Source organism: Triplophysa dalaica, unplaced genomic scaffold (genome assembly GCF_015846415.1).
Source record: "Triplophysa dalaica isolate WHDGS20190420 unplaced genomic scaffold, ASM1584641v1 Contig5, whole genome shotgun sequence".
Classification (NCBI taxonomy): domain Eukaryota; kingdom Metazoa; phylum Chordata; class Actinopteri; order Cypriniformes; family Nemacheilidae; genus Triplophysa; species Triplophysa dalaica.
This window is the reverse complement of record NW_026622639.1, coordinates 14,128-35,404: the sequence shown is the minus strand read 5'-3', so window position 1 is coordinate 35,404 and position 21,277 is coordinate 14,128. Positions and strand designations below refer to the sequence as shown.

Sequence of the window (21,277 nt, the reverse complement as noted above, 5' to 3'; positions counted from 1 at the left end):
TGCCTTTTATATTCAACTCTTCTTGCCCTGCTCCAGTCCACCAGTTTTGAAATCTCAGCCCGCGCAATCCCATAATGCCACATCACAGTTCATTGTTGTAAAACCATATGAACTACAGTGAGAACACCTCTTAGCTGTAAATCAGTTTACAGTTGACAGGGAAATATACTGTTAACAACTGTAATACTCTTTTTGACCCATAATGCATTGCGAATTACAGTTATAACTTGTAAAATGATAAAACAATACATTTCAGTAGAATTTTGCTGTAGAATCTACAGCAATTTTTTACAGTGTACCAGGTGCCGCCAAAAGACAGCGCCCAGGTTGCAGAGGCAACGTTAACGAGACACGTGCAGAAGTTAAGAAATTAGTCTGTTTGTCTAAAGTTCCGTGATATAACATGATCAAGAGCACAGTTTACAATTAATATATGTTCAGTGAATTAAATGGTGATTTTAGTGACCACCACTTGATTAGAGTCTTATGCATTGCCATATGTTCACATGCACAACTACAACACGCCAAAAAGTCTAACACGAGTCAAGGGACAAGAGCCCAACTCAGGGAAACATTACGATGATGGTGACTCTTGTTAGCTGGGAACGTTCCTAAAATATTAAAGTAGACACACGTTCTTAAAAACCAAGGAATGTTCTGATAAACTTTTAGGTGGAAAGCATATCTTTTTTTAATGCGGTTAATAATTTTGAATGGGTTACTATAAAGAAACTAAATAATTCTAACTATTTGAATTTGAATTTATAATGATATTCCTTGTAATCTGTTGCCCAGTTTTTTTTAGCATATTCAGTAAGTTTGCTTAGTTTACTTTGCTACGCATGCAAATAAATTAAATTTTACTTCACTGAACTTAACAGGATACTGGGACGCATGCATTACAAACATTAATGGATGTCTTTGCAGAAAACGGGTAAAAATATGCCTTTCAATTATTTTTCGTTTTTCAGTTCAGACTTTCAAGTGAAATAAGTAGTATTACAAGAAAAACACATTTATTAGGCCTCACCCTCTACTCAAAAATTCAAAATGATTCTTACACAAGACAAGGTACCGGAAAAGTCTCCTTGAACAAAACAATAAAACATGCAGAGAGGTTCGACTAAGATCTGAACTTTATTACAAACATAGACATGCACAACGTTTAAAGTAACAGAAAGTAAAATGAACATTGAGGTGGAAACAAGAAGACAATGAAACAATAACTATCTTTAAGATGTTCACCTGCTCTACTCGTTGTCTTCTCTCTCTCTCTCATAACCTGTGTGTCTTTTTATTTAATACGTTCACCTGCTCTAATCGTCGTATTCTCTCTGTCGTCACCTGTGTCTCGTTTAAGTTCTGAATTTGCCAATTGATTGACGTGGCGAGGCATATTCCCAATCATTGACCGAAATAAAAAAATTCCCGGCAAGAAGTGACATTTAACCTGAGTTTGCCCAAACAAGGATGGCTAGTCCTGCCAAGGTTCAAAAGGCAGACGAGAACACACTGGAAGGGTTCCTCTTCAGCGTGTCTCCCAGGAGAGAATCAAGAACGGGAACCCATTTTTCAGAGCCGTAATTCAATCTGCCAGGCAGGAGTACCACGGAGTCGTGTTTGTTTTTCTATGGAAAAGCCAGCGTTGTTCATGCAGGTGGCAAAGAACGGCAACATTGTGAGACTGCGGAATGTCAAGCGGAGTTTGAGTAAGATCTGTTGTCTTATAGCCTATGTGGTTCCTTTAATTGCGCTCACCCGAAGGGCTTAACGAAAATCTTTTGCTTGTTCCTCAGGCTTTTCCGATCCGGATGGTTACGACATCTTATGCTCCTTTAACCAGCATGGAAGTGACGAGCCTGCCGTTCCTCCCCTGTGCGCCGCCGAGCTCCAAGAGGCGCTCAATATAGCGGAGGTGAAAGCCCTCGGACCGAAACAGAAGGTGAGAATGTTAAAACTTAAAATGTTATAATGCTTAAATGTTAATGTTTCTGTGCGTCCATTGACCGAAATGGACAGAGCCTCACACTTTCTTTCTTTTTTGCAGGTGGGAGAAGTTTTTGGAAAAGTCAAACTCAACGGTTCTGTGAGCAAGGTAGTGCCCGTCAACTGCTCTGATTGTGAGCTTAAGGAAATCGTTATCAACGACGGGACTGGCGACATGAAGGTGACCCTGTGGGACCCTTTTGCGAATCCCAAAAAGGCCATGAAATCTTACGCCTTCAAAAATCTGTGCACCCGGGACAGAGGGTACATATACCTGCGCACAGGCCCGTCCAGCGTCGTCGAGCCGATTACCGATTTTACCGAGTCGGAAGACAAGAGCGAAACTAGCCAGCAGGAATCGAGGTCAACAGCGCTTTTGAGTGCCAAAGTGAAGGGCGTCGAAATCACCATCCAACGCCGGTGTCCCAGTTGCCGAGCCAGACAGACGGCGTTCATTGAAAAGTCCGTGTTGCACCGGTGCAAGGGCTGCAGGCTGAAGCAGTCATCGCTGGCCTTCGTTGCCTCCTTCTCGGGAAAGGCCATAGTCGGGACGGACAACGGCGAAGTCAATGTGGTCCTCATCAGCTCGGCGCTGTCCATCTACTTGCGGTGGGCCGCCCTGTGCAGTATGTTGAACGACGCAGAGGCCATCGAAAATCACCTTCTGGTGTTACCCGGCCTAGACCTGACCATCAATGCTGATTGGTTCCTTTTGTCTATCCAACGAGCTGTTGAGCCACCTGCCCCTTAGGAGGAGACTTTAAATAACTCTGATGAATTCCTTCAGGAGATGCTGGAACTTGCTGAGGTTGCAGACCACCTGCCTCTTCACACACAGCCAGTGGTACTTCCAGCACCTGAAGAGACGTTGAGTGAGGTACAGTGTTTGTTCACAAGATTCCGTTTAGTTCGTTCATGTTTGGCAAATGACTTTGCCACAAATGTCCGGTTTGAAATGCCGTACTTTAAATGCTTTATTTAGTACGTATTTTTGTTGAAGTTCTGCTGAATGTTTCTGTTCGTGTTTCTTGAACAATGTGTTTAGAACGTTCTTTTGATGTTATTTGTAGGTGATAAATGTAGGTGATAGACATTGGTTAAAGAGTTGGACTTGTAACCCGAAAGTTGTGAGTCTTAGGGCTCCCAGAAAATATAATTGGGGGGAGTGAATAAACACCACTCTTGTTCCAATAACAAAAGGAGCCATTGAGCAAGTGTGACTTCTGCGTTTAACGCAAGCACCCACTGCAGTTTCTAGTTGGGGAGACTTAAAGCAGAGTGAAATTGGAAAATAAGAAATTAGTTGAATCAGAACAGCACTTCTATACACCACTGCAGTGTGCGGTGTAAGCAGTGGTGGAGGAAGTACTTAAGTTTAGTACTTAAGTAAAAGTACAACTACCCTGCAAAATATATACTTAAGTAAAAGTATAATTACTACATCAACATCTTAAGTAAAAGTCATAAGTACATACTTTTAAATTTACTTTAAAGTATTTTTTTAAGTAAAAGTACAATCAGTTATCTCGATGTCTGGGCAGTTCAATTGTAATAGTCACAAACAATTTATATTGTGTACTGGAAAGGGTTGTTGTGCAAGCTCTCTGCAATACTGACACACTGTAAAAATCTGGTTATTTACTTATTACTCATTAAATATTAATTAAGCTAAGCCAATTATGACATACAAATTATTTTATTTTTACTATACTGCAGTAAAAAAAAACTCAAAAGTACACAGGTGAGTGTTATTCTGAACACTTTAATCAAATTTGTATGACCAGTTTATTCTGCTCAACAGCAGTTGCTTTAGTCCTTTACCTTGGCCTGCATGGGGAAATTTTTGCTAAAACTGCATTTGAGGCTTATACTCCATTGATGACAGAAAATCCAAAAGCATTACGCTAATAATGTATAACACATTAGAATGAGAAAAAAATAAGCACCAAACAAAATTTGACAAGGGTGAGTGCTTCTCTTAAAACATGCAAGCAATATTGCTATTTAGAACTCTGATCAACCTAATATAACATTAACAGGACAAAAAAAAAAAAACAATGAAGTCAATATAAAGGCAGATGCTACGATAAGAAACTTAAAAACAAAGGACCTTCAAATAAAAATTTTGGCCAGGCAATCAAAGGTCAAAAGGGCAAAATGCCCCTATAGAACATGAGAGTATTAGAGCCCTAATACTGTATTTGGTTCCGCATAGCATTACCAATAGTTTTTGTTCAATTTCAACAAAATTTGGTTCTCAAAGTTTTTTGATACTAGCCTGCCTCTTTTTGCAGAAAAAATGTGCCCTGCTGTGCTAAACATTCGTTTGCATGCTGCTGATGGGAGCAGTGGTGTGTTGAGCTTCAGGGACAAATTAAAAACTGCGGGCACTGACTTGAGTATGTCCACTGAGGTAGAAGTGTTGGCCAGATAGGCATCCAACTGTTTTGTGGTTTCGTGGACATTTCCCTTCATAAGGCCAAAAAAGTCTTCCTCCTCAGATCCAGAATGGCTACCAGGTGATGATAAGGCTGACTCTTCCTCCATGTGTGTCTTGATGTAGTCCATGCCTGCACACACACACACACACACACACACACACAAAAAAATCCAAACATGAATGAAGTGTATTTCTGTCTAGCCTTTTAAAAAACATATATTGGTTAAAATGAACCACTACCCATTATTCTATTAACAAATGAATGCTTGACAAAGAAATTATTTAAATGACTTACCCAACTTTAGCAAGTTTTCATTGCTTGTCCATGATGTGCGGAACTTAGGAAGTAAAATTGCAGCAGATATGAGTTCTGGGTCATTCATCATTTTTCCAAACCGCTGCTGTATTCCTTCCTGAAGAGCAGAGATCAGTGGCTGGCAGAACTTGGATGAAGTTTGGAGGCGGTCCAGCTTCACAGTTAGGAGCGCTATAGTGGGTACCAGCCATCCCATGTGGACATCCACCTCTCCCTGCAATATGTTGAGTGCCTTAGAGACTGGGCTCATGGTTGATGCATAGTCAGACAAGAAAGCAAGTTCTGCAGGCTGAACCTGTAAAACACCATGTGAGAACATGCATAATGTCAGCATGATAAGCATAGGCTACACTATTTCAGTTCAATTAAATGGAGTAAATCATTAGTAAACAACATTATTTTACACAATCAATAGCCTACCACATCACAACTACGTATCTGCTCCATGACAAACTTACATTGGGACGTTAAGTGCAATGGTCACTGCTCTGACTGCTCCTTCTCCACTTTCCCTAATTATCCTCAGTATTCGCTCAACTGCAAGGAAGAGAGAGTTCCACCTGGTCTCAACTGGACGGATCAATTGCAGCTTGCACTCCCTCTCAATAACCTCTGCAGCTGTAGATGACCGGGAACTCTTATTCCAAAGAGCTGAGCACTTGGCAAATGCTGCACGAGATACCTTCTTGTACATAGCATTTGATTCAGCTTTTCTAGCATCTACGGTTGAGATCAAATTCTGAATATGACAGGCACAACGGTGATGCTTTGGAAGCTGTTATTCAGAACACTCATCTTCTTCCTCCATCAAAGCTTCCACTTCAACACCCTCTGTCTCCTCTTCTGCATCCTCCTCTTCACTGTCATCCACACCTTTACTCTCATCTGTAATTGAACTTCCTTCATCTTCACATGCATAAACTCGGAAGGCCTTAATAAAGTTTGAGGCATTATCTGTTGTGGTCCTAACAATTTTTTCACGGATGTTATACTCACTATGAATATCATTAAGCGCACTGGCTAACACATCATAAGAATGTGTCCCTTTCAGCCTTTTACAAGCCAGAGCCACAGACTTTCTTTCTAGGGTATCTGGCTCTATCCAGTGGGCAGTAGCCCCAATGAAACTTTGCCTATGAGCGGTCCAACAGTCTGTAGTTGTGGCAATATACTTAACAGTCTGCATTGCATTCTTCAATTTTTCTTTCATTTGCTTTGTGCACTTATCAATTCTCTCTCTCAATGTTGTACGTGACATGACTGTGTAATCAGGTTGAGTACAATGTATTAAATCAACAAACCCAGTCTGTTCTACTACTCCAAAAGGGTGCAAACCCTGGACAATAAAGTTAACCACTGCAAGGTCTATGGTCTTCTGAGATACTTTGATGTCCTCAAGTTTTCGCTGCTTTATTGAAGAACCTCCATCAGCAAACAATGTCCCCTTCTTTTTAGAAGTTGCTGCCAAGTACTCCTTCAGAAGTGCTCTGTGCTTTCTCTATAAAAGATAGTGACAACAGAATTAATACACATTTAGCATTAGTAGTATTAGTATTTAGTAATATAGTCAATCTACAACCAAAATAAATCTCACAACATAATGTATTTTTTAAAATATTTTTTTTATAAATACAAATATTTTTTAAGGGTTCAAGAATTAATCTAAACCACTACTAGTTAAGTGCAAGTGCAAACACTAACCTTACATTTTACTAGCATATGATATTACTTTGTTATGACTGGCAACATGTAAGTAAGTACCACAAAAGCAAAAAGCTACTGTATTTGCCATGTTTGGACCCTAAAGTTACAGGATTTTAGATTTACGTTAATACAAAACCACAGTGCATACGCAAATTTTTTAGAATTTGCAAACATATGGGGCACTGAAACGCGAAACCAACATATGTTTGCAAATTCTAAAAAATGTCATGATATTGACAAAAAACAACTGTCATAGTGCAAAATTGTTCCCAATCGAATCAAACCAAGATATAGTTTTGCCTGCATGCTTACTTGTAAATGTCAACTAAATACCCAATGTTGAATGGTAAAGAAGCTAGAACATATGTCCATATGTATAAAAAGTTTGAAACTTTTTTCATCGAGTCAAAACAAACAGGTATTTTAGCCAACTACTAATGTACAGATATATAGCAGTAGTTTGCTCATATCCAAAAATGTAACGTACTAGCAAGCTATCGTCCCTGCTGTGCTAATAACCAGCTAATGAAGTTGCCCTGTTAGTGCTAACGTTACCACTAACTGGCTATGTTATGTTATGTTGACATCCGTTTTTCTATAACAGTCATAGCACCATTTCATAGCAAGTTTGTAACTTAAATATTAATAACTAGCATTGCATGTCTTACCTCTATATGTTTCTTCAAATTTAAAGGGGAGTTTTTAAACGCCAACAGTTCTTTGCGTTGAGGTAGGCACTTGACACATTGAAAACGCCAGGAGTCATTCTTTGAACCTTTAAATTCAAATAACTTGCTTAAATAAGGCCAGGGATGTCTCTCAGAATCAGAGCTGCAGGGCACAGGCTCAAGCTCCGTCGACGTTGTTGGCTCTTCGTCCATGTTTGATATTGGTGTCCACCGTGTCCTTCGATTTACACACTTCCGCTTGTGTTGTTTCAAAACGCGCGCTGAGCGTGTGAGTTCTTTGACCAATCAGATCTCCGATCTGTTTCAACGTGCATTGGCCAGCAATGCCAAAACGTCAGTCGACCAAAAAATGTGTATGCAAGAGATTCGGAAGGATGTAACGACACGCATTTTAATAATGTAGTGGAGTACAAAGTACAGATAATTGCTGAAAAATCTACTTGAGTAAAAGTAGGTATGCATTATTTTTTTTAATTAAGTAAAGTATAGATACATAAAAATGTACTTAAGTACAGTAACGAAGTACAAATACTTCGTTACATTCCACCACTGTATACAGACTATTTTACGATTAGAACGGTTAGGGAACATCAGCAAACAACGTGAAACTGAAAATAAATACTTCAATGTTATCCCATTTGATTTTTTTAGATTTGATTTTTTTTTTATTGTTTAATTGTTTATGAAAAAAATCTATTCATTACCCAGATAGGACACTCCACCTGGCTTACGTTAGTTTACATCTGTATTTACATCTGCAGTACCTAGTTTGCTCATCTCCAATACCTCTCAGAGATGTCTGAACGTCTTTAATATGTCTGATAAAGATCTGGAGATCTACTGCTTAAAAACATCTGCTAAACATCTTATAAAGAGCAGCTTTACATCTATTCTAAATCATACATATCTTACACACATCTTCTAGATGTCTATAAGATGCCTGAAAGCAGACATCTATGAGCTGTATTGCAGATGAGGAAACTATGTTATGTAGATGTCTTGCAGATGTAAATGCAGACGAAGTAAGCCAGATCATGGTGTAAATTGAAATTAACAAAGACTAAAATTAATAAATGTTGTACAAGTGTTGTTCATATTAGCTAATGCATTAAGCAAATTTGAAAAAAGTAGAATCTTATTGTAAAGTCTTACCATGTCATAGTTAGGCCTGTCGTGATAACAAGTGTTTTTTTAAATAAATTGCATCAGAAATGATTGCGATAGCTTATATTATCACCGTTTTATGAACATTTTAACTCACTGATTGTGTAATGATTATATATTAATAAATCTACACTCTTTAAAAGAACAAAGTGCAATTCAATTCAAGTTTATTTATATAGCGCTTTTAACAATGTGCATTGTGCCAAAGCAGCTTTACAGGAGCAAACAGGAAAAATACAAAGGTAAAACACAGCACAGTGTAAGGTGTTTATAGAAGAAGTAAGATCATTCTAATAAATAATATTAAATTAAAAACTATCCCGGTGAGTAAGCCAACACTACCCTGCTGTGGCGAGGAACCCAAACTCCAATGATTGATTAATGAACAAAATAAACACTCAGGAGAAACCAGGCTCAGCCGGGAGGGCCAGATACCCTCTGATGTGTCATAGCTGCACTCAGTGACCCCGACCAAAAACCACTAAACAAATATCAACGAGGAAGAGCACACCATCTGCAACCCAGAAAGTCCCACTCGCCGAAAACCGTGTAGCTTCAACCCCGTCCCATCCCATGATCGACACCAGAAAACAGGGGAACCACGAGGGAAAATAGTAATGGCATGTTGAAACTTAATTCCTCTGTTGTCCGACATCGACCACAAAACCAGACCCACACAGTCCCAGCAAATGAATCCCCCCAACCACAACCAACGAGCCCCCTCACTCCCCACAAACACCCACCCAGGAACCTCCAATCAGGGCCCCTGAATGCAGCTATAACTTCAAACTGCTGACATGTGATGTCAGTTTAGCATAAATACCAAGTATTGTAACTTCAGCATTAATGTGACAAGTACTCCGTCTTTGCTCCTGGTTGGGCATGGAGTGGACTAATCTGGGGTGGTCTGATGGTCGTATTTCTCTTGGGTGGTGGTGGAATTGTGTTAGATGGAGCTGGGATGGTCAGTCAGTCTGCAGTTGTAGGTGGCGTAATCTCTAGTTGGGGATGGGGATATGTCGATCATCTGGACCTGGTGGAATTTCTCCCTACCTCGGGACGGGCATCCCGAGGCGGAGGCAGAGAGAGAATAATTACGTACCTGCTGTTCATTAACCCTGCATTGTGAAAGATTGGGTGAAAAGATGTGTCTTTGATTTAGATCTAGATCTTTAAATTGGGAGAGTGTGTCTGACCCTCGAATAGTATTAGTATTAGTATAGTAGTAGTCAAGTCTTGAGGTCACAAATGCATGAATAAGCTTTTCTGCATAAAATATTTTGTAATTTGGCAACAAGGTGGAAGGTGGAAGAAGGCTGTTTTTGTGATATTTGAGATGTGATTTGTAAATGACAGGTTGCCGTCTAATATATCGCCTAGGTCTTTAACTGTATTTGTTGGAGTAACAGTGCAGCCTTTAATTTGCAGCCTGTAATCGGAGATATTCTGTTTACATGGAATTTACTAGTCATCTAATGTTTTATGTCTTTGATGTACTCTGCCAATTTGGATAGTTTGAAGGAATCATCTGGTCTTGATGAGATAAATAGCCGAGTATCATCTGGATAACAGTGGAAGCTAATTCCATGTTTTCTAATAATGTTGCCGAGGGGCAGCATGTATATTGAGAAAAGCAAGGATCCTAAAACCGATCCTTGAGGTAATCCATAATTTACTTGCGTAAGATTTGACGATTTCCCATTTAAATGGACATATTGATATCTGAAGATCTGAACCATTGTAGTACCTGTCCCTGAATACCGGTATAATTGTCTAAACGATCTAATAGTATTTTATGGTCTACAGTATCGAAAGCAGCACTAAGATCAAGAAGGACTGAGAGTGTGATGTTACCTTTATCTGATGCAATAAGAAGGTCATTGACTACACTGAAAGGGAAACAAACCAACCAACTATCATGAAAACAAACACTAACATTAACAAACATGAAATGTAAAAGCAGTTAAGGAATGAAAGAAATAGATAAAGGAAAGAGTGGCAGTATTACATCAGATATTCACATCTGCATACACCATCAAGAACAATCTCCTTATTTAAAGGGGTAAAAGCTTAAATCGCAGCTATTAAGCAATAGATCATATACTTGCATTGGCTTCTTGGGTGTGCTGGGACAAGTTCTGTTGCACGTGAACAAAGTTTCAGATTCCTGATGGGTTTAGAGCAAGCGGGTGAGTCTGTTGGATTCTTTCTTGGGACCGGATTGTCTGATGAAGGTAGAACAAACTTCCGAAGCAATCTGCCGGAAGAAGCTTTCTCCAAGCTGTCTCGACAGGTGTGCGAACACGAGATAGCAAATACCAACAGACAAAGTTTCCTCCGTCCACAGATGTTTTAAGTCTGGGGTTAAGTCCAAAGCGATGATATGATTTTGGGCTCGAAAACATGCTTCTTTGTGCGGCTTATTAACTCATTTGCATTTATGGTCGCCTGGAATTTTGAAGCTCTAATAATCTTGAAATAATATCAAATCAGTATAGTATAAAATACATTACTGTGCTATACACCATCTTTTAAGAAATGATGAGGGAAACATTTAGATATGAAACTTGAAAGGATTATAAATACAATGACCTTTAGTTTGTACAAGAATGTAAATATAAACAGAATACAACTAAACACACATGCTTTTGAGGTAATAGGTGAGGCCATATAACATGGGGACAAGCATACAATGTGGATATACATTTCGAACCATTATTTTGTGTCTCAGGAGAGAACAAGAGGACTTATTCAACAAGAAATGTATCAGTCTCTCTGCCATATGGTGAGTGTCTTTTTTTACCTTCTCCCCGATGGTCCTTTGAAGTCCAGGGGAGGGTATTGGAATCTGTCCTGGTCAGTGATGGATGTGGTAAAAAAGGCAATTTGACCCAAAATACCTGGCGCCGGTTTGACTCCTGCTGAGAGCTTGTAGTTTTATGGACAACAGATGGCAATCCCTGTTCTACCCCATATTCTACACTGAATTAATTAAATCCTGGCACACCTGACATTGATTGTGAAGGTAAGAACTTTTACACTTCATTCATTCCATATCATATATTCATATACTCCACATCAGATTCTGGAATAGACCTGTGTGTCTATTAGGGCTGTGTGATTTTGGAAAAATAATGTAATTGCGATTTTTCTGACAGAAATTGCCACTTAAATTTGATTTGCGATTTAATTTAAATGTAAAGTCAGGTTTCAGCTCAATATCCATTTGCTAATATTCTAAACTGTATAGATCAGGGGTGTCCAAAGTCGGCCCTGGAGGGCCACAGTCCTGCAGAGTTTAGCTCCAATTTGGCTCAACACAACTGTTTGGAAGATTCTAGTCTGCTTTGTGAGACCTTGATTAGGGTTGAAGCTAAACTTTGTAGGACACAGGCCCTCCAGGACTGACTTTGGACACCCCTGGTATAGATTGATGTTGGGAGTAAAATAAATTCAGAGAAATGATTCTCTCTTCGTTTTGTTTACTAATAAGGTCTCTGTGTTGTTGCAAATAAAGCTCAATATGGTGATAATATCATCATTTGATAGTAATAATCTACTATAGCGTTTACCGTAGTACAGTGTTTTTCAACTCCAGTTCTCTGACCCATTCTTTCAAAATGTTTAGGTGTCTCCCTATTTAAAACACCTGATTAAACTCGGCAGCTCTTTAGTGCCTTAATAGGCCATTTTCACAAGGACTTCACTTAACTTCTGCCTTTTTCGTAAATCAACATACAACCGTCTGGTAACAAACAACAAGAAAAAGAAGGCCATGGCTGTGTGACTGGAGGTCCGATGAATTCCGAAAATGTACAGAGTTGCCGGTTTATGGCAAAGGGATAGATTTAAGAGCCAGATTCAAAGGTTGCCTGGCAAGCATCAGCTGGCTGGAAACGCAAAAAGGCTTCACCGAGTGCTTCTTCATTGCGGAGCTGCAGGTACGAGCGAATGTGTACCCAACAGCTGAGTCCGACTCGCAGGCAGGCCCAAAACAACAGCCTCATGCAAGCTCTGTTCATCGAGATTGGAATCGGTCTCCCACATCCTGGGGCAGTCTGTCATGGTTTCACCGCTCCTTGTCAGGTATTTCTTGGTTTAGGGGTGGAATCATACAGAATCCTTTGTTTCATGTGGGGAGAGATGTTTTTGACCTTGTGGCCTTCCATACTCGTTGCATCATCGTTCCTACCCTCCTGTTTCCTAGTTTGTGTTAATTAGCTTCCCCTTAGTGTTTGATCTGTGTCCCTATCTATCATCCTGTGTTTGTCTCCCTATAAAACATCCTCTTGTTTCATTGTCCTGTGCTGGTTCGTTGTATGTAGCCGTCGATGTACCTGTGTATCATATCTTGCTCGTGTTAGTTCAGTGTCATATCCAGTGTTTGTTTTGTTAGTTAGTGAGTCTCCTTGTATACATTATTATTTACCCTGTCTTGTTCTTCCCCAGTGTGGGTTTTGTTTAGCCCGTTTTTGTGGTGTTCTTTATTATTAATAAATCCCTGTTACCCCTACCAACCATCTCGTCTCGTGCTTGCCTGCAATTGGGTTCTCTTCTCCCCTGTCTATATCGTGACAGAACAACCCGCCCGTACTGAACCCAGCAGGCAGTTACGGTCGAACCGATGGATGGTCCAAGATCCTGCCAAGCCCATACCTTGTTTGGTTTCAAGCAGAACGGGAAGTTCGTGAAGGACTTTGCCATGGACTTCCTGGCGTCAGCGCAGTCCTCGGGGTTCAACGAGGCAGAGCTAAAGATAATTTTTAATAGCTGCCTTGATGAGCCCCTAGGACCTGCTGAAATGCGGCAGCTGAAACCCCTAGGTTTAGTGGATACACTCCAGACCTTGTTGGATCGAGAGTGGTCCAGGGATGCCTCCAGGGATGCCTCCAGGGAGAGTTCTCCCACAGGGCTGGTCACCATCCCGGAGGACCAGGTCCTGCAGATCGGGGTCTCGGGCCTCTCCTCACCTCCCGTACCCTCTTCACCGTCCACCAGCCTCACTGGCAAGCGGGGAAGGCGCGAGTCGTGGGACTCCCCGTCCGACTCAAGTGCGGGGTCAGCCGAGGTTCCCACCGGTTCTCTGCAGCCGGCAACACCCCCTGTGAGCCGGTCTAAGAGAAAGAGACTCCGGTGGTCCCGAGTCCGGTGGTCTCGAGCCCGGAGGTGTCAAGCCCCAAAGTCCCGAGTCCGGAGGCGCCGAGTCCGGAGGTGTCAAGCCCCAAAGTCCCGAGTCCGGAGGCCCAGAGTCCGGAGGTGTCAAGCCCCAAAGTCCCGAGTCCGGTGGTGTCATGCCCCAAATATTTTTTTGGGGGGCGCTGTGGGGATGTGACGGTCCGAGCGGCCAGCCCGGCCGCGGATTCTCCCCAGCAACCGGCGCCAAGCCCGGTCCAGCAGCCGGCGTCAAGCCCTGTAGTCCAGCCGGCCCAGCAGCCGGCGTCAATCCCTGTAGTCCAGCCGGCCCAGCAGCCGGCGTCAAGCCCTGTAGTCCAGCCGGCCCAGCAGCCGGCGTCAAGCCCTGTAGTCCAGCCGGCCCAGCAGCCGGCGTCAAGCCCTGTAGTCCAGCCGGCCCAGCAGCCGGCGTCAAGCCCTGTAGTCCAGCCGGGTCACAGCCCGACAGTCCAGCCGGGTCACAGCGCGACAGTCAAGCCGGGGAGAAGGATGGTTTTGCCCAGAGCTCGTGTCAAGTCTCCGGGGGTTCGCGCTCCCGAGCGCCACCCCGGGTTGAGACTGTCCCGCCCTGTCCCACCCCTTTTGCTCCACTCCCCTTGAACTTTTGGCTTCTTCATTGCGGAGCTGCAGGTACGAGCGAATGTGTACCCAACAGCTGAGTCTGACTCGCAGGCAGGCCCAAAACAACAGCCTCATGCAAGCTCTGTTCATCGAGATTGGAATCGGTCTCCCACATCCTGGGGCAGTGTGTCATGGTTTCACCGCTCCTTGTCAGGTATTTCTTGGTTTAGGGGTGGAATCATACAGAATCCTTTGTTTCATGTGGGGAGAGATGTTTGTTACCTTGTGGCCTTCCATACTCTCCCCGAGTCGCGTCATCGTTCCTTCCCTCCTGTTTCCTAGTTTGTGTTAATTAGCTTCCCCTTAGTATTTGATCTGTGTCACCTGGTCCCTATCTATCATCCTGTGTTTGTTTCCCTATAAAACATCCTCTTGTTTCATTGTCCTGTGCTGGTTCGTTGTATGTAGCCGTCGATGTACCTGTGTATCATATCTTGCTCTCTGTATACCATACCTTGTTCTCGTTTACCCCTTGTCAAAGTAAGTGTTAGTTCAGTGTCCTATCCAGTGTTTGTTTTGTTAGTTTTAGTTAGTGAGTCTCCTTGTATAAATTATTATTTACCCTGTCTTGTTTTTCCGCATTGTGGGATTTGTTTTGCCTGTTTTTGTAGTGTTCTTTATTGTTAATAAATCCCTGTTACCCCTACCTACCATCTCATCTCGTGCTTGCCTGCAATTGGGTTCTCTTCTCCCCGGTCTATATCGTGACACAGTGACCTGGGGTGCAGTCAATGCGGATTCTGAGGCACCATAAGATCTGTTGTGAAAGCATCGGATGAGAGGTCCACCGGGAATGGCCGTTTCAAAATCTGAAACCTCAAAATCGTAAGAAAAAGTTTGACTTGAGCATAAGAATAATTGCCTTTCTCTCTATTATTTTATGTACGAAAAAACAACATATGCAATAGAAATATATTGACAACACTTGATGTGCAGTACTGAATACTGGACACACTGTATAATCAAACTGTTTTATATCTTAATTCAATAAATAGTGATCACGAGGACATCCATCCACTGTTTAAATAAAGCGTCTCTACTGCACAGCATCCTCGGACACCCTTTCCACTCGGACACTTCTTGCCACAATAATGTGAAAAAACTTTTTTTTCTAATACTAGACCAAAATATTTTAATCAGTTTCATTTTAACCAAAAATAAAACAATGGCCCAAAAATGTATGTAGAGTTAAAAATGTTTCAATCTGAAGTCTACAGAAATACTCCCTTAGTATTTTTATTCATATGATTATGCTTTTAAGGACCATGAAAACCATGTTAATAAGGTTCAAGTCCTCATTATTTACAAAACTAGACTTGTTGTATATCATTGGTTACCTTTAGATCAAACTGACACTAAAAGATGATGGATTTATACTACATAAAGATTTATTGGTGTGCATGTTTTACTATTGCAAGCCTGAACCTTCTGTGATATGTTTGATTATGTCAATGCTTACACTGATGCCCTGCTGTAGAGAAACAAACCACACAAATAATTTGTGTTCGTCTTCTCATGTGCATTGCATAATGTAACCCCTTATACCATTCAGTGTTTACAGATACACACCAAGATGACTAATAATGAAAATGAAAACAATTTCCACCATTACTTTGGAATTTTTCATTTGTTGAGCATTATGGTGTGTAAGAAAAACAGAGAAAATGTTTTAGAACAAAAACAAAAACTGCTTCATGTTCCTCTGCACAGGACAGGTCTTCTTATCTGACTTTGGATAACAAAAAAAACTTTATTTGCAAACATGGAAGTTTATGTTCATGCTCTCACTTCTCCAATAAAACATTTCAATGGTTTACAATAAGTTTACTCGTCTGATCATTAATTGTTAATGGCTTGTTTGTGACCACAATTACTATAAATACTAGTAAAGTTTTTAACTGTGCGATTCTTATTCTGAGTTTTTCAATGAATTACGGTTAAATGCCACCACATATGAAGGCTAGAGGGCGCTCTCGCGAAGAAACTCCAAATAAGCGCCACAGGCTCACAGAAGAACGGTTTACACACGTACGGTGCGTTCCAAATGGGATATATTGCCCTCCGAAGGGCCCTTCGAGAAAGGGGATCAACATACAAAATGTCACTCCAAATAAAGATTTGACGTTGTTTGTGTTGCTCCTTAAGCAAATTACATTTTAAACTGATAGATCAAGAGATACACATGAGTTTTCCCTCTACAGTTTATACATCAAGAGCTCTACTCTTCAAAGGGAGTAGGGCATAGGGATGATCACTTCAGAATGGAACGCAGGGGCAGTTCAAGGAAATATTTTATTGCTGTTCTTCAAACCTTTTCAGGCATTTTTAAGATAAAATATGTTTTTAATGATGACGTTTGACGAGTTCACATTGTGAATGATTCAATCTCGTAGTGATTTTAGATCGAGCAGTACTTCCGACAGACCAAAGAGCCATAGTTCACAGAAAAGCCGAGCATAAAACACAGAATCAAAGCCGTTGTAATCATCCACAGCCCTCTCCACACGTTTTAGCATTTTAACAAGTCATCAGAAATGCCGCTGAACACATCAGTTTTCCTAAAGTATCCCCTTGAATTCGCCATAAATAGTGTGATCTACAGAGCAGCATATGCACCAAAATGACCCCAGACGAGGCTGAGGGATAAACTCATTTAAAGTTATTAAAACCAGAAGAGGTGATCCTGTCCAGAAACATTTGTCACGCTTGTTGAAAATCCCTTTAAATCCTGATAGCAATCAATAAGTAAGGTTGACAACTACGGACTAACAATTCTCATGTTTCATTGAATGTATTTATTTTAGTGGTGGGCATAGATTTTTTTTTTTAATCTAGATTAATCTAGATTAAAATGGCTCATTTGAATTCTGCCGAAGGCATTCAGAATACGTGTGCTACCCAAATAATGACTAAAAGTAAGTCTTTGAGAACGGGTTTCTCAAGACAGGTGGCGCATTAGACCAGGGGCTCATCTCCTGTTTCCAAAATGCATCTCAAACTGCTTGAGAAAGCTGTTCTACTATGATAATTGGTGATAAAAATAAGTTATGTTCAATAAGATGTACTTGTGTTTACTTTCGCATTAGCTAAGGGATGCTTTGCGTTTAGGTGGTACTTGAGACTGGAAGAGCTCCTATAGTACATTTACATTTAGCAGACGCTTTTATCCAAAGTAATTTACAAAGAGTGAGGGAGCAACAAGCGATAGTTCATACAGCAGCCATAATACATTAGATCTCAATACAAAGTTACTGGTTTCAACTAAAGCTAGACCACTCCCTGTTGAGAGAATTTTTTTTTTTAAACCAATTCCGCATTCCACAAGGTGCAAACAACCTTAGTCTTGTCGATGTTTCCATTGGGAAGCTTCTTAAAATTAATATTCCCTGAAGCAAACCCGGCGGCTTCATAGCTGCATCCATGTTAGCACGTCACGTTTGATGCGGTAATTTCACAGTAACGTTATGTTGTGTACACCACTGAAATCACATATTTTCCACAGTCTACTTTCTAAAGTTGTGATTGTTCTGTTACAGAGGAACAACTTATAAATTCTGGTTGAATAATGTGCTCTCAGAAGAACCAGACATGTGCTATGAGGTGTCCTTATAAAGCTTCAATCTAATAGTGTTTGTATGAGACACAGCTGCTCTTCAATGTCCAGTTAATGAGTAAATTGATGTGTGATGTCATCTGTTCTTCCTTCACCAATGAGAACACATAAGATCTGATGATGATGATGATGAGCAGCAGCTGTTCACAAATCAAAAGCTCTTGTACTTCAGCACTTAAATACACTGACTCAACACTTAAATACACTGACTCAACACTGATATTCTAGTCATTAAACAATCATATATAATATAATCCTAAAATTGTTCATGTTTACTAAATAAGGTCATGTTAGACATTCACATCAAATTAAAATGAAACTTTGAGATAAAAACTTTGTTTCTCAATTGCATACTTTCTCAGACTGGGTCACATACGGGTACATCTAAAAAAAATAGAATATCTTGAGAAAGGTCAATATATATTTTTGTCACCCATTTCAGGAAGTCAAGCCCATATATTACATAGATTCATTACACAGAGTGATATATATTTCAAGCCTATATATCTTAATTTATTATTTCTTTTAATTCCTTTCTTAAAGACCTATGTGCACTGTTAGACATTTCAAAGGGTTTTTACAGTAACTCACTGGCAACACTGTTGTCATTTAGTTACTGTAATTGAGATGTACAGTACCAGAACTGTATTTCACTTTTACAGTGATTAAACAATACTGTAAGTATATAATACAGTCCAGGTACTGTAAAAACCTAGATTAACAGTACATAATAACTGTAATCCCATTCATTGGTTTATGTTTTAGTAAATATAAATTAGATTTTATAATATTTATATCACATTTATTTTTATCCAACACATGTACTGACAATAACTCCCAATACAATATTGAAAAAAGATTTTGTTTTATTTAAATTAATTTAAACATTACAAATGCTTAGAACACAAAATACATTTAAAACAATCAATGTTATTTGCAGGAAGGCATGAACACTTCTGTCATTCAAACCATTGTCGCAAATGTAAAGTAAAGAAAATATTGTACTGTATATTGTATATCTGGAATGCATACAGAGCAGATTTAAATATGGAATTCACCATCAACTGCATCAAACAGCACTTAACAAGTGAAGAAAATTCATTTAAATAACAATCAAATAAATAAAAAAAATTGAGAAATCCTGTAGACCAGCATGAAAACCCATAGTACAGAATACATTACATTCCTAACAAAATCCTTTTGGTTTCCTTTCGACTCCTGATCCTGTAAGAGTCCTACAGGAAAATTATGACGAAGATCCTTCAGTATTCCTTTAGGGCATAGAAATAAATTAATTGCACCCCAAAAAACTGTCAGTACATAATACAGTTGACTATCGCAATAACATTCTCCAATATAACAACACTCTCCAATATTATTTACACATATATATTTTTTGTACTATTTCAACACAAACAACGTTGTAACCTGTGTGATGGTGAGATTTATTTCAAGTCGGTTAGACTCCATTAGTTGTACTTAGAAATCTCCAATAAACTGGAAACTATATATCTACTGTACATATCCTGTTGAGCATTGAGCAGTGTCTCACCTAATCAAAGTTCTTCCACTCAAATTCCGTGAGGTAGCGGAAGGTAGCATGTTCTCCCCGTGCCTCGGGGGTTTCCTCCGGGGTACTCCGGTTTCCTCCCCTGGTCCAAAGACATGCATGGTAGGTTGATTGGGATCTCTGGAAAAATTGTCCGTAGGGTGTGAGTGAGTGAGTGTGTGTGCCCTGCGGTGGGTTGGCACTCCATCCAGGGTGTATCCTGCCTTGATGCCCGATGACTCCTGAGATAGGCGCAGGCTCCCCGTGACCCGAGGTAGTTCGGATAAGCGGTAGAAAATGGAATGGAATGGAATTACCCCTTTCTGGGCAATTAACTTCTTGTCAGACACCAAGATAAGATCTATAGTACTTTCCCCACCCTTCCAAACTCTTGTGGGTTTACTTAGAATTTGAGACAAATGGAAAGATTTGCATATTGCCTGTAACACATTATAACTACTTCCTGCTCGTTTTCTTACATCAATATAAGAATCCCCCATTATATTACATTACTTGGTCAAAGAGTTAAAACTATTTAAAATACACTCAAGACCCTCATAAAAATCATTCTGATTTGGAGGGCGGTAGCAAACTCGAAACAATATTGGCTTAGTTGTAGGAATAAGCAAGTCCAAAAACAGCAACTCCTGTCTAACATTAGAGTATAATTCATTACAATTAATATCTGATCTAATAAAAATACAGACACCCCCACCTTGTCTATTGCTATCTTTCCTAACTACATTATAGTTTTCAATACAAATTTCATTATTATTTACTGACGAGTTTAGCAATGTTTCTGCTACACAAGAAATCCCCACTTTAGAGTCTTTGAGCAACCACCTTAATTTGTGAATTTTTGGTAATGAACTACATACATTTAGGTGCCCAAAGTGCAAACCTTTCCCTTTAAAATAGTCCTTTATCGAATAGTCCGACTTATCCAAAGCTGGAGGCGTCTCTCCTACCGCTGTTCCCACGGCTTCATTACCACTTGCCTGGTCTATCCCACCGACTCCACACCTTTCTCCAGAATGTCCACCACACCAAACTTTCCCCTCCCTACCAGACACTGCAGCTGCCGGCTCCACCTCCATCACAGCCTGGACTACAGCGATGTCTCTGTTCAGCAAGCATGTTCCAAAATCCATGAAACGATCTTTAATTACATCCGGACAAACTTCAGTTGGACCGGGACGTGGATGAATATCCCCCGACACCAGCAAACATATGATAACAAATTTACCAGTGTCAGAATGGTGTTTCGAGACAGAAAGACTGGTCGAACGCAGCCGTAGAAGGGAAAAAATAATACTTTGATTGTATCTAATCGGGACATCGTCACAATCAGCTAAAACCTTTAAACAGCACTTTTCATCAGAAAAGCTACAAAAGATTATAAATGCCAAAGCCGGAATCACAATGCCAAGTACACATCTTGCCATGTTACCGGAAGTGCTGTCTTTTAAAGATGGATATATGTGCATTTCTTTTTTATGCTTTAAAAAGGTTTTTCCACAGTTAAATACTGATATATGGAGCTTGACATTTAACTTTGGAAGGTCAGAAAAGCATGGACTAACAAAAATAGGTGATGTCATGCTAAACCTGATTGGTTTAAACAGTGATAACAACGTGAGAACAATGTATAAGAGATGGAGTCAGATATGTATTGGTCAGACTTCTTCAGATTAACTCTGTATGTCTGTCTTTGACTTATGTCTGTCTTTGACTTGTTCGTGATTTCTCTCAAAATTTGATGATCGATTTCGCCACAACAGGCGTTCCTTATTTCTGGAAAGAGTGTCCACAATCAGATGCAGGTTATTTTTTCCTAGTCTATTGCTATGGTCTTGTTTTTGTTGCTGTTTTTGAAATGGTTCCTTAACAAAGGCATTGCACATGTCTTTTTGATTGTAGCTAGCTACACTTTGTTGAAAAGACAATCATTTTACTGTTATTTTCACTCTTTAAATGGCACTTTACAAAACCTGTCCTTGTAATTATTGATTGATAAAACACT

The 21,277-nt window shown here is 40.1% G+C and overlaps 1 protein-coding gene across 1 annotated transcript; it reads right to left on the bottom strand.

Moving 5' to 3' along the window:
- Window positions 1-4,063: 4,063 nt before the first annotated feature.
- On the bottom strand, window positions 4,064-5,883 carry LOC130416981 (uncharacterized). The gene is made up of 2 exons (XM_056742336.1): window positions 4,722-5,883; window positions 4,064-4,556 (listed from the first exon to the last, which is right to left on the bottom strand). Exons 1-2 carry the CDS (start codon window positions 5,083-5,085, stop codon window positions 4,204-4,206), a joined length of 717 nt encoding a protein of 238 aa, XP_056598314.1. The 5' UTR covers window positions 5,086-5,883; the 3' UTR covers window positions 4,064-4,203.
- Window positions 5,884-21,277: the final 15,394 nt, after the last annotated feature.